The sequence below is a fragment of the Helianthus annuus genome, chromosome 6, assembly GCF_002127325.2.
Source record: "Helianthus annuus cultivar XRQ/B chromosome 6, HanXRQr2.0-SUNRISE, whole genome shotgun sequence".
Taxonomy (NCBI): Eukaryota; Viridiplantae; Streptophyta; class Magnoliopsida; order Asterales; family Asteraceae; genus Helianthus; species Helianthus annuus.
Window position 1 is genome coordinate 10,719,950 of NC_035438.2, and position 14,042 is coordinate 10,733,991.

Genomic DNA, 14,042 nt, shown 5'->3' on the forward strand with positions numbered 1-14,042 from the left:
TAGATTCAAAAGGCAAAAGTTTCTTTTCAAAGTTGATGAAAAAGTAAATCTTGAATTGCAAGGCCAAAACTGCATTATAAGATGCTAGAGAAACAGAGTAAAATACCCAACTATGAATACATTTAAAACTAAATCTGCTCTACCTTCTTCGTTTCCTGCCTTTGCCAAGTTGTCCAGATTTAAACGCGTGTTCTTGTTCTTGAAGAAACGCTTTAGTTCTCCCGTACTCCGCAGCCTTTTCTTCTTCTAACCGGGCCTTATCCCTAGCCTTTGCATCAGCAATAAAGTAGTTATCTTTCCTCAGCTCACGGATCGCCCCTTTAGCTTCACTCTTCACAAGTTTCTTCAGTTTTCTCTCCTCAGCCCGTTGACGGTCAGGATCATAGTCTCTGTTGCTCACAAAGCTGCAATATATACAATTACCTTCGCTCAGTTTACGAAAATGAAAACAAAATGTTATGACAAAACCAATGTTTTCAGGACCGGACCAGATGTCTCTCCTTACAGGGTCGTGCCAGTCGAACCGGATATAAGAACTGGGTGATGTCGTAAGTATTATAAAAATAAATATGGTAAAATTGAATTTTTTTTTTGGCAAATTGGATTTAAATAATCCCAACTTGCTCAATTTGGCCGATAATAATCCCAACTCAGTTATTGGCCGATAATAATCCGAACTGGTCCACTTTTGGCCGATAATAGTCCGCCGTTAAAAATAGCTTAACGGAGTTAAGCTTTTTTCCGAATTACAAACCGATGTTTTATGGATTTTGATCAGAACGAGGATACGAGTTGATTGATACAAAATTTACCTCGAAATACTGCCCCAAACGACAAAAACGGTGCTTCAATTCGGTTGTTTAAACTTCCAATTAACAAAAATCAAGTCGTTTGAAGCACCGTTTCGAGGTAAGTTTTACATAAATCGAATCGTATCCTCGTTCTGATCAAAATCCATAAAACATCGGTTTGTAATTCGGAAAAAAGCTTAACTCCATTAAGCTATTTTTAACGGCGGACTATTATCGGCCAAAAGTGGACCAGTTCAGATTATTATCGGCCAATAACTGAGTTGGGATTATTATCGGCCAAATTGAGCAAGTTGGGATTATTTAAATCCAATTTGCCTTTTTTTAATAAAAATCTGGTTCAACCGGCCGGTTCGACTCAAAAGCGGTCGGTCTCATAGGGTGAACAAGACCGGTCAGACCCCCGGTTCCCAATCTGGTCCGGTTTTCGAAACATTGATTAAAATAATAATCACACAAGAGAATTACTTTTCTTCAAACTTTGGATTAACCAACTTAATTGGAACGGGCTTTTGTTTCCTCATTTGTAATGGTAGACGTAACATGTGGTGTTCATCCGCTTTCTTGTTTATCAGCTGCACGGTAGCTTTTATTTTATCTTTTAATGCATCGGGCGTGTGATCTTGTCCTTCTAGTTCCATTAGTAGATTGGAAATCGGCAAAAATATCTCGGGAAACGATTTGAATTCTTCGTAAATGTTAACATATCCTTGTAGCGTATCAACTACTGCTACAAGCATGCTTGCCCTGCATAAAACCACATTTTCATTAAATATTAAAATATTGGAAAATTTACAAGTTTTGTCCTTTATCTTTATACCATTTTTCAGGCGGTGTCCTTTTTAACGAATGTTGACAGGCGGTGTCCTTTACTAGGTATTTTGTTGCAAGTTTAGTCCATTACACTCAACCCAGTTAAAAAACCCTGTTAATTGTTGGGTGTAAAGGACTAAACTTGCAAAAAAATACCTAGGTAAAGAACTAAACTTGCAACAAAATACCTAGTAAAGGACACCCTCTGCTAACAATTAACAGGGTTTTTTAACTGGGTTGGGTGTAAAGGACTAAACTTGCAACAGAATACCTAGTAAAGGACACCGCTTGTCAACATTCGTTAAAAAGGACACCGCCTGAAAAGTGGTATAAAGATAAAGGACAAAACTTGTAATTTTTCCTAAAATATTTAAGTTTCCAGCAGTTAAATCTATCAGTTACGTAACGTTTGTTAGATTTCTGGGTTCTATCAAATTACGTACCTGAAATTTTCAGAGGTGAAATAAGGGGAGTCGTCTGGTGAGTCCATTAACGTAAGAAAATCTAAAGGCTTTATTTCAACAACCGTGCCGCGTATACGTAGCAAAGGCTTTGGGGATTTTAATTCCATTAGGTGATATAACTGCAAATAACACAAACATCTTGATTAACAATATAATCAAATCTTTATTTATTTTTTTCGTAAAATGCCTATGTTCGTTCCTGACGTTTGGTCAGTTTTGCGACTTTCGTCCAAAAGTTTGTTTTTCCGCATCTGGATCCAAAAGGTTTAAAATCTTGCCATTTTAATTCGGCTCGTAAACTCCATCCAGTTGCCATTTAAGTTAACAAAACAAGACAGAAATACCCCCGACCTAACAGAGAAAAATGGATGGAGTTAACGAGCCGGATGAAAACGGCAAGATTTCAAACCTTTTGAATCCAGATACGGCAAAACAAACCGTTAGATAAAAGTCGCAAAACTGACCAACCTCAGAGACGAAAATAGCATTTTACTCTATTTTTAACAACTGTAACACACCTTAGCGTCTAACGATGGCCTAGGCTTTTCTTCCAAAGCGGCCATTAAAAGAGTTTGCAGAAACACTAAGGCCTCGGGGCAGAACTTTTTCGACTGCTTGCAGATCTACATAATATGACCATACGATGTGAAACTGTGATTAATAATAAATTCTTTTGTATTTAAAAAGGGTATAAAAATATTAAAAATGGATGTGAGGCTTACAGAAAGAAGCATCGAGCACAAGAAGGAGCCAACTGCCACATCACGGCCCGATATAATGGGGCAACGCGTCAAATATTCACACATTAATAACATTACAGGGGTCATAACAACGTGACGGAAATCTGAGCACGGAAATATCATGGACCAGAGCCTCAAGAGAAATAATGTCTTCACAGAAGGCCAACAGCTTTTCTCTGCAATAAAATTAACATAAACATCAAAATAATAAATAGAGTAAACTGCCATTTTGGTCCCTGTGGTTTGGTCAATTTTGCCACTTTAGTCCAAAACTCAAACTTTTTGCATCTGGGTCCCTGTGGTTTCAGTTTTATTGTCATTTTGGTCCAAAAATAAAATCAGGTCATATTTGTCTTATAAAATCCTGTTATTTTGTCATTTTCTGCAGGGGCAAAATGATCATTTCTTTTTTATAAATAAATACCATATTTTATAAGACAAATATGACCTGATTTGCCCCTGAGGAAAATGATAAATTGCAGGATTTTATAAGAAAAGTATGACCTGATTTCATTTTTGGACCAAAATGGCAATAAAACTGAAACCACAGGGACCCAGATGCAAAAGGTTTGAGTTTTGGACTAAAGTGGCAAAAGTAACCAAACCTCAGGGACCAAAATGGCAGTTTACTCTAATAAATAATAATAACAATATCATTTTGTGTCAAATATTAAAGTTGGAAAAAGATTGAGGTACGAAATAAACCTGAATTTTTTATATCCTCGGCAAAAAGTGATCGAGTTTTAAGTAGTCGTTGGCGAGCACATATAGCAGCAAAGTAGGGGATTTCTATACTCATTTCCATCAGTGGCTTGACAAGCAAGTTTAATAATTTAAAATTCAACGGCTTTTTATTTGCCGAAACAGAAAAATACTGCAGTAATAAACCATAAAACACCTGAAAAAGGGAATTTTTATTCATCAGAATTTATTATAAATTTATAATAGGTATGCTGAAGCTGCATGAACTTAGAAAACAATTTTTTATAGAAATAAAGTATATTGCCGCTTGAAAAAAATATACGCCTTACTTGGATTTTCTTTCGATTTTCTGCAGCAATTTTGATTGCATTGAATGCACGAATTCGCCTGATTGCTTCAATGATTTCATCATCAGAACGGTTATCGAAAACTGCGGACAACTCATCCATGGTTTTTGGAGCTTCAATTGTATACGGAAGATCTCCTTGTTGAGTTCCCGAAGGTTGGGCCTTTGATTCCTTTTTCTTAGCATCTAAAGTATCCACACGCTCATTAGTACTCGCGGCAGTTTTATGGTCCCTCGGTTTTTCCTCCAAATTCACACCCTCCGTGTCTGTGTCCTCGTCGTCGTCATCGTCATCGTCATTGTCGTCATCACTTTGTTCCCAATCTTTTAGTGATTGTGGTATTTCACTTGCCACATCATTTCCTTCACCGTCATCTTCGTCTTCATCATCTTCGTCGTCATCATCTTCGTCTTCGTCTTCATCTTCATCACCATCGTCACTATCAACGTCAATTTCATTTTCTTTTCTCAGCATCTGTTGTATCCAGGCCAATTTGGTTTTCGGTTCCTCTATATCAAAGGAATCTCCGAGATCATCTCCGGAGATAGACGTTAGCTTCTTGGAGGTAGAATTCACATGATCATCACCGGCCTCATCATCATCATCGTCACTTGTATCATCAGCCGCATGCATCCTTTTCTGCCTCTCTTCCTGAAAAACATAACCACAAAAAATTATATATAAGTTTTAGCAAAGTCATGCATTTTTGAGTTTTATGCCACACTAGATTGTTGCCATAGGCCGCGTGTTGCGGCGGCGACGTCTTAGTTTTTTTATGGCTGGCGGCAGTTATGTGCGTTAACCATGTGAAAACACGTGTTTCGGCGTATCCGATCTAAAGCATTGCGGTGACAAAAGAAACAGGATCGAACCAGTGTTGGTTCGTTTAGTGAGGATTTCACCTAACCACTACACCACCCTACCTTTGCATCAAGACTTAGTGGCGTCAAAAGTACAACAACTCGAATTTATATCGTCGAATGAATACGTATTATATTTGACCCGACTAGTTTCCGAACAAAATTTCCGTCAAAACGTAGACAAACCGAAAACATGTGCAAAAAATAAGCATGAAAACATATTATATTTGACAAGACTCATTTCCGAAAAAAAAATTATGTCGAAACGTGAATTTATATTGTTTACGCATAAAGCCGACACGTACATTTGACGCCAAACGTAGACCAACTGAAAATGTACATAAAAATAAGCATGAGAAAGCTTTATATTTGACGCCACTGGTTTTTGAAAAAAATTACGTCGAAACGTGAATTAATACCAACACGTACATAAAAATTACCATGTGAGAAAATAGTTATTTTTCTTTTAAGCTAAAGAATGAAAATACAGGGTAAATTTGAAAAGTTAGAACTTAAGAGGGGTGAAAATGACATTTTGTAAAGTTTTTAGAAAGTATAGAAGGTGTAAATGTCAACTTCAATATCTAGGGGGTGTTTTGTCATTTTCAAACTTGAGTGGCCCTTTTGTCTTTTTCTAAATTTGAAGGGCCTTTTTTGTCCTTCTGTCGGTGGCATAGGCCACCGACCATTCATTATAAAATCAGGGGTGGACCTAGGTGAAGCCCAGGGTGGACGGGCGCACCCCTTGAAAAAGAAAATTTAGTGTGTTTTTAGGCAAAAAACCCGACCGCACCCCGCGAAAATATGCTTGAAACACGCATCCACACCCCCAACAAATAATTCCTGGGTCCGCCACTGTAGAAGATATATTATAATTACCATACCTCCAATTCTTCTAGTCGCTCTTTTTCGTCTTGTGCAAGTTCTTCAGGCGTTTTTGTCCTGTTTGACGGGCGAGCACGCATATCCAACACCATTTCATTAAGTAGTTTATCGTAAGCATCAGCTTTTTCCTGCATTATATTGATTAAATTCTAGATAATAATCGAACGCAACAAAACCACGGCCAATTTAACACAAGTCTTTACCTGATCAGGATCGACTTTTTTAGGATAAACATTCTTAACGCTCTGCAAAGATGTAAATTGTTCGTCCAATTTTTTTATCAGCTGGTCATTTTCTTCCTTGTCCTTAGCTTTCTCAGCCTATGCATATAAAATAATAATAACGATCAAAATTTTTTTTTTTCAATAATAATGATGATAATAAAAAATTTATATGATCGATGATCTAAACCTTGAAAAACTTGCTTTTGGATATTATCTCATCATAGACCTCCTTTTTACTCTTCTGCCTCTGTAATAATAAAGACACCACATTAATCGAAAAATAAAATATGCCAGGTCAGCAATTAAATAATCCAACTCGTCTCGCATTTACCTCTCCACTTGGTTCCGTTGCATGAGCACCAGGGGTGCCATCAGCGCTAAGCTGTTTTAAGATGACCGATCTCTCTGTAGAAAAATGAAAATTTTGTTACGGCATATTAACATAATTTCAAACGACCGACTAATTAACATTTAAGAAAAGTTAATATGAACATACTCTGAGCCTCTGCTGCTTCTTCATCTTCCTCATCTAACGGAACTTCATCATCGAAATCGTCTCGTTCAGCGTACAAACCGCCGCCCTCTTGATCCTCATACTCGTCTTCTTCGCCGTCGGATAGATTATACCTGCTTTTCTTACTATGTTTAACCTAGAAGATATATTATAAAGACAATAATTAGTATATATATATATATGATCTATAAAATTCTAAAATAAATATGAAGTTTCACTCTCAAGAAAAAATTACCCGCAATTCTCGTTGCGATCGGAGAATGGCCTTATCAAACTCACCGAGATCCTCATTCTGCTCACCAATTCGTTTATCGACAAACACTGATGACTTGCCACTCCTCTCGTAATCTTTCAGCAATGTTTTCTTCCTCTGCAACATCACAAACAAATAAAAGATTACATATTAAAAGAAAAAGAGTTAAATGCCATTTTAGTCCCTGTGGTTTGGGCCATTTTGCCAGTTTAGTCCAAAGGTTTCATTTTTAACCTGTGGGTCCAAAAAGGTTTCACAATTGCCATTTTAGTCCACTGGGTTAACTTCATCCATTTTTTCTGTTAACGAGAAGGCCAATTCGGTCATTTTATATGGCTGAATTGCCCTTTTAGTTAACAGAATTACATACAAAATGACCGAATTGGCCTTCTCGTTAACAGAAAAAATGGATGAAGTTAACCAAGTGGACTAAAATGGCAACTGTGAAACCTTTTTGGACCCACAGGTTAAAAATGAAACCTTTGGACTAAACTGGCAAAATGGCCCAAACCACAGGGACTAAAATGGCATTTAAATACACACCATATATATAATCTTTCCATCATAACTTTGAATGCACCGACAACAGTCTGAATTAAGCCTGAAAAAAGGTGGGGTGGGTTGTGATGGGTAACGAGTCAGAACGGATGCAAGTCAAACTGGATTTTGGTCAAAACAGGTTCTAACTAAAACTGGATAGGGTTAAAACAGGCAGCTTTAAATAAGTATCAAATTGGTTCAGGTCAAAACAGTTCTGACCAAAATGGGCTCAGGTTGAAAATGAGTCATTTTGGCAGTTAATGGTGACAGGTGGAGGTGGCAGCGGTGGTGAAGGTGGTAGCAGCAGCGGCAGTGGGATGGCGACAACGGTGCAGCGGTTGTGAATAGTGGTGCACAAAAAAGCCGGTTTGTAACCCAAACATGTGTTTCAACCTGTACCAAAACAGGTTCCAACCCTATGGAACACGTAGGGTTGGGAGCGGTTTGTAATCCTCTCCTGTAAAACCGGTTTGAACCCAAACCAAACGGTAAAAAAATCAAAACTGGTTTGAAGCCGTACCAAAACCAGACAAAAACCAGTCAACAAACCGACAAAACCCGAACCGGTTTGAACCCAAAAGTCCAAAACTGGTTTTGACCTTTTGTTGACCAACGCGAACCGGTTTAGGGTTTAATCCCGATCTGTGCACCTCTAGTTGTGACGGTGTTGGTGACCACAGTGGTGTAGCCATGGTGGTGACGGTGGAGTTGACCGTGGTGATGGGGCGGCTTAACCATCTCATATTACTTGCCCAAACCACTGTAAGATATGTTTACTTTCAAATCTTCAATTGGGTATCAACAAAATTGTATCTTTTCGATTAATATACAAAAAAAAAACTTATTTAATAATAAAAATCTTGCCTTTTCGATAGCGAGAGAGCGTGCAAGACCAATACGGCGTTCTTCTCCTTTGCGTTTCTTTCCGAGAATATCGAATTTGCGACGAGACCAAATGGTTTCAAAAGGGTTAGGTTTGGTTGCCGGAGCTTTGAGTTTCATGGCTACAGCGTTAGGGTTGATCTTTTTCTTGTTTTTCTTCTTGGTATTGGTGTCTCCATTGTTTCTGGTGGGTCTGATTACTTTCACCATTGAAGCTGTTAGCTTGAGCTTTTGTTTGATACCCAATGAAAACTGAGTTGAAGGAGACGAGAAGTATGAGGTTTTTGGGGGGTTTTATGGCCGGCGGTTGCAGACTTGCAGCGGAGGTGAAGAAGGTCTAAGCATAAGGGTATAACTTGTGTTTTTCCTTTGGTGAAGGGTGGGCTGAAGTGAAAGCTTAATGGGCTATATATTGGGCTCGCCCATGATAAGGGAGTCTTTTTTTTTTAACCGTCAACGAAACCTTTAAATGGGTTGTTGACGAAATTCATCATGTCGGAATACAATCGCATCTGAACCGGGAAAAATCCTCACCTAGGGCCAAAGCCCGTGAATACTCGCTAGAAGACACGACAGTGCGGTGAGGTAAAACCCGCTCGGTTCTAGGATCAAGCTAGCTATATCCGCCTAGTCTTCTATCATCACCACGTACCGCATAAACTAACAGGAAGGGTAGGAATCAAACCTAGGTCACTCAAAACCTATACCACTCCACCACCAGCTCATTGGTCCCTAACAGGGAGTTAGGTTATTGAAGTTTGTTTTAAATGGTTAATTAAGTTTGTTTTAACTAAAGAATTATTTATTATTTCAATTATGTATTTTTTTTTTTTTGTCTGGGTGATAGATTTTTTGTGGTAGATTTTTTAGCTATTAGGGAGAAGAAGATAGTTCAATTCCTGACATAAGGATAAATTAATATTAATTTAGTGTAATTTAAAAATAGAGGTAGAGTCGCATTCGTCCAAAAAGAAGGAGCAAGCTAAAAAGATACAAGACAAAAGGAAACCTCAATAAGAGGAAGGAAAAATAAAGAGTACATTAGGATTCACGATCAAAATTAGAAGTGTTTGCTCTATCTTTTACCTAAAGGAAACTTGTAGCCTTAATGTCGTCACCAATCTTTTGGATGAAGGTCAATTGGTTGTTGAAAACCATATTGTTTCTTGCTTTTCAAATGTGTCAAGTTGTTATCATCAATACCGCTATTGTTGCTTTCTTTTGAGTCATCATAAGGTTTCACTAGTTATAAAGGTTTAATAAAATATATCATTGAATCATACGATGCAATAGGGAAATTACAGGATATCCGAAAGGAAACTTGTAGCCTTAATGTCGTCACCAATCTTTTGGATGAAGGTCAATTGGTTGTTGAAAACCATATTGTTTCTTGCTTTTCAAATGTGTCAAGTTGTTATCATCAATACCGTCATTGTTGCTTTCTTTTGAGTCATCGTAAGGTTTCACTAGTTATAAAGGTTTAATAAAATATATCATTGAATCATACGATGCAATAGGGAAATTACAGGATATCCGAAAGGAAACTTGTAGCCTTAATGTCGTCACCAATCTTTTGGATGAAGGTCAATTGGTTGTTGAAAACCATATTGTTTCTTGCTTTTCAAATGTGTCAAGTTGTTATCATCAATACCGCCATTGTTGCTTTCTTTTGAGTCATCATAAGGTTTCACTAGTTATAAAGGTTTAATAAAATTTATCATTGAATCGTACGATGCAATAGGGAAATTACAGGATATCCGAAAGGAAACTTGTAGCCTTAATGTCGTCACCAATCTTTTGGATGAAGGTCAATTGGTTGTTGAAAACCATATTGTTTCTTGCTTTTTAAATGTGTCAAGTTGTTATCATCAATACCGCCATTGTTGCTTTCTTTTGAGTCATCATAAGGTTTCACTAGTTATAAAGGTTTAATAAAATATATCATTGAATCGTACGATGCAATAGGGAAATTACAGGATATCCGAAGGAAACTTGTAGCCTTAATGTCGTCACCAATCTTTTGGATGAAGGTCAATTGGTTGTTGAAAACCATATTGTTTCTTGCTTTTCAAATGTGTCAAGTTGTTATCATCAATACCGCCATTGTTGCTTTCTTTTGAGTCATCATAAGGTTTCACTAGTTATAAAGGTTTAATAAAATTTATCATTAAATCGTACGATGCAATAGGGAAATTACAGGATATCCGAAAGGAAACTTGTAGCCTTAATGTCGTCACCAATCTTTTGGATGAAGGTCAATTGGTTGTTGAAAACCATATTGTTTCTTGCTTTTCAAATGTGTCAAGTTGTTATCATCAATACCGCCATTGTTGCTTTCTTTTGAGTCATCATAAGGTTTCACTAGTTATAAAGGTTTAATAAAATTTATCATTGAATCGTACGATGCAATAGGGAAATTACAGGATATCCGAAAGGAAACTTGTAGCCTTAATGTCGTCACCAATCATGAAGGTCAATTGGTTGTTGAAAACCATATTGTTTCTTGCTTTTCAAATGTGTCAAGTTGTTATCATCAATACCGCCATTGTTGCTTTCTTTTGAGTCATCATAAGGTTTCACTAGTTATAAAGGTTTAATAAAATTTATCATTGAATCGTACGATGCAATAGGGAAATTACAGGATATCCAAAAGGAAACTTGTAGCCTTAATGTCGTCACCAATCTTTTGGATGAAGGTCAATTGGTTGTTGAAAACCATATTGTTTCTTGCTTTTCAAATGTGTCAAGTTGTTATTATCAATACCGCCATTGTTGCTTTCTTTTGAGTCATCATAAGGTTTCACTAGTTATAAAGGTTTAATAAAATTTATCATTGAATCGTACGATGCAATAGGGAAATTACATGATATCCGAAAATTTTGGATAGTGGATTTTGATATCTGGCTCGTATACTTTGGAATCGGATTCGAATATCCAAACGAATATCCAAATTATAAAAAAAGTTTGCATTTTTAAAAAAGAATTCCAAAAAAAAGATTAATAAGTTTATTAAAAACTATTTCGGATATCCGAAGTATCTGAAAAACCCGAAATTTAAAATTCATATTCATTATTTCATATTTTTTAGAAAAATGATTCAGATATCTGAAATATCTGAAAATTAAAAAAAAAAAAAAACCTATCCGGACTTGAAAAGTTGGGATATCCAATATTCAGATATCTGAATTTTCAGATATTTCGGGTTAAGTTTCGGATTCAGATTTTTATGCTCACGCCTAACAAGGACTATACCGTAGAACACACCATTTTGGCATAACTGAATAGGACCAAAATGTGATTTGTTGATTCAATGCCCCCATAACATAAAGCACAAGAAGATGACCCTAAGATAATCCCCTTTTTGCCAAAGCTTCTCGGGTTTTAAACAATCCAATTGAGCTCTTCCAAAAAAAGTTGACTATATTTGGTAACCAACAAAACCAAATAAGGTGAGTTCTAGCTTGATTTAGATTAGATTTGTCGATACGATCTCGCAAATCCTTGACCGAGGATCCAACATCTCTGTTGCCCAAATATCTTCTCGATTTGAGATAACCGTATTACTCAACAGATTTATAAACGAAGTCACACATTTCCAAGGACATGGGGTACTAAGGTTTAGTGGAATCTGAGCCAACAATATGGGATTATTATGAACTGCGGTAATGTTCTTTTAACCAAGCATAGAAGTCGTCCACTTTTATCTTCCAACACCACTTTGTTAAGTGAGCTAAGTTTGTCGCCTTTATACTCCAAATGCCAAGACCACCACGTTTTTTTTGGAGCTAACGATTAGCTCCAAGCCACCAAACTAGTTTTCTTGTTAATGTCATCCCCTACCCACCACATAACACTTCTCCAGATACTTTTCAGCTTTAAGTTGGGAGAAGAAATATAGAGGAATGCTTTCCAAGACAGGTTTAGTAAGACTTGGTCAACCACTATAAGAGAGTGTTTTGCTTACCAACTCGGCAATTTAGCTTCAAAGCTTTCAATTGCTAGGGTAACATTACGAACCCAATTCATGTTTGCTCCAACCACGAGCCGTAAATACTTGAATAGAAAGGAACTCCTTTAATAACTTAATATCTTTATCTTTGCCATATTAGTGATCTACATTGCATCCACACCAACCCCATAAAGTTCGTTTATGTCAAAACCTTTAAACCAAAAGCTAATTGAAAACACATGAATATTTGGGCTAAGTGTTCTAATTTTCAAAGTGAAAAAATTTAACCAAGTGTGGATAAATGACTTGTGTAACTATTAACTTTTTAAGGTAGTCAAATGTCTCGATGCCAAATTGCTTCAATCAAGTTAAAGACTTGTCATTCTTTTTTTGATTATTTTGTTTTTTAAGAAATAAAATCAAGTAATGAACTTCTAAAATTAAGTATGTTAGGGTGAACGGAGTGCCCCCGGAAGCATCATCCGGGAAAAGGCCACATCGCACTAAATCGCTCCACGTGGACATGAGAACGGAAGATAGGGGGAAATCCAGAGCACCCACCGATTGAGCCAATGGGTTGTGAGAGAGCGACAAGATAAGCAAGGAAAATGGGTGCGAGTACACCACCTCGCTCTTTGTGGTGGATACTCACTGGAAGTTCCCAATGCTATTCCCCATTGCCACTTCATGCACCCTAATTAAGCTCCTAATTAAGCTGTATGATAGATATTATTTCTATTTTGTTTGATGATTTACTAATGGGTCAACCAAAATTACTTTAAAAATAATTACCATAAAAAAATTCAATGGCCTTTATTTTAGTACGAGTTTAGACACGGGTGTTCATGCATACTTCTTTTAGCATTACAGTTATTTTCTTTGTTAGCTATTATGCTACCTTTTTTGATAAGTTAGGGGGGTCGGAGAACATGTATAATGTACCCAAAATTCTACAAATCACACATTGCGAATTCACTTTTACCCTAAACTATACCCCAAATCATATTATAGGTGGCACTATTATCCTAAATTTATCATTTTATACTCTCTCTCTCTCTCTCTCTCTCTCTCTCTCTCTCTATCTCTCTTCTACCCAAACACCTTTTCAGTCAGGTTCTACAACCCCAACACACTACCCGAGTTGGGGCACCCAAATAGGTGGCGGCGGTGTTATCGATTCAGATACCCTACCTGAAACCCAAATCGACAAGTGGTGCCACCACCCTTATGTCATCTCCGCTTTTCGTTTGACATAAATGGTGGTGTGTTGGTTGCAACTTGCAAAATACAAATGCTTTTTGAGAAAATAACATATAATTTTTTTTGAACGGCTAACTGCTTTTCACGTGTAAACCCACCCTTTCGGAGCTATGTCCAAAGATCGACTACTCGACCACCGCTAGAAAGCGTAGCACACTCCTGATGTGGGGAATCCGTGGAATGGGTAAACCCTCGCCCCCCGTTAGACTCGAACCTGGGATGAATCCCGAGCCGAGCCTTCACCCGGATGTCTCACCCTGCAGGAGCCAGGGATCGAACCGGCGCCTCCAATGGAGACAACCAGCCAACCCACCATCTGAGCTAGAGATTGTTGACAAAAAAATAACATATAATTAACACTATAGTAATTGGGAACTTTATGAAATTATTTGTGTCCAGTCGTTGGACTTTCTTTTAATATAGGATCATTGTTCATTATGCATAGTGAATAAACTTTGGTGCAAGATTGAATAACATATCTGGATTAGAAATAGGTATACTAAGTCAACTGTAGAGGTTCTAACCAAATGAACGCCATAGTGTTGCCGGTGGTGTGGCACCATATGTTAAAAAGCATATAAATCATAGTAAAAAGACAAACTCGTATTTTAGGATACTTATAAAATAATGAGAATATTAGCTGGTGTGTCTGTACTTTATCGATACAATGAAGACGACACAAGATCTTATAAACCTCAAATCACTCTCCTTCCCTCCACTTTCCATTTGTCAAGTTCTTCTCCCCTTCTCACTCTCTCTCTCTCTCTATACATACATGCATATATCTATATATATGTGTG

At 37.2% G+C, this 14,042-nt stretch overlaps 1 protein-coding gene across 1 annotated transcript; it reads right to left on the bottom strand.

Moving 5' to 3' along the window:
* LOC110864687 (nucleolar protein 14) lies at positions 1-8,409 on the bottom strand. The gene is made up of 14 exons (XM_022113808.2): positions 8,016-8,409; positions 6,594-6,728; positions 6,341-6,494; positions 6,176-6,249; positions 6,032-6,091; positions 5,824-5,940; positions 5,620-5,748; positions 3,858-4,526; positions 3,532-3,724; positions 2,809-3,002; positions 2,605-2,709; positions 2,066-2,205; positions 1,278-1,556; positions 1-404 (listed from the first exon to the last, which is right to left on the bottom strand). Exons 1-14 carry the CDS (start codon positions 8,241-8,243, stop codon positions 140-142), a joined length of 2,742 nt encoding a protein of 913 aa, XP_021969500.1. The 5' UTR covers positions 8,244-8,409; the 3' UTR covers positions 1-139.
* Between the last annotated feature and the right edge of the window lie 5,633 nt (positions 8,410-14,042).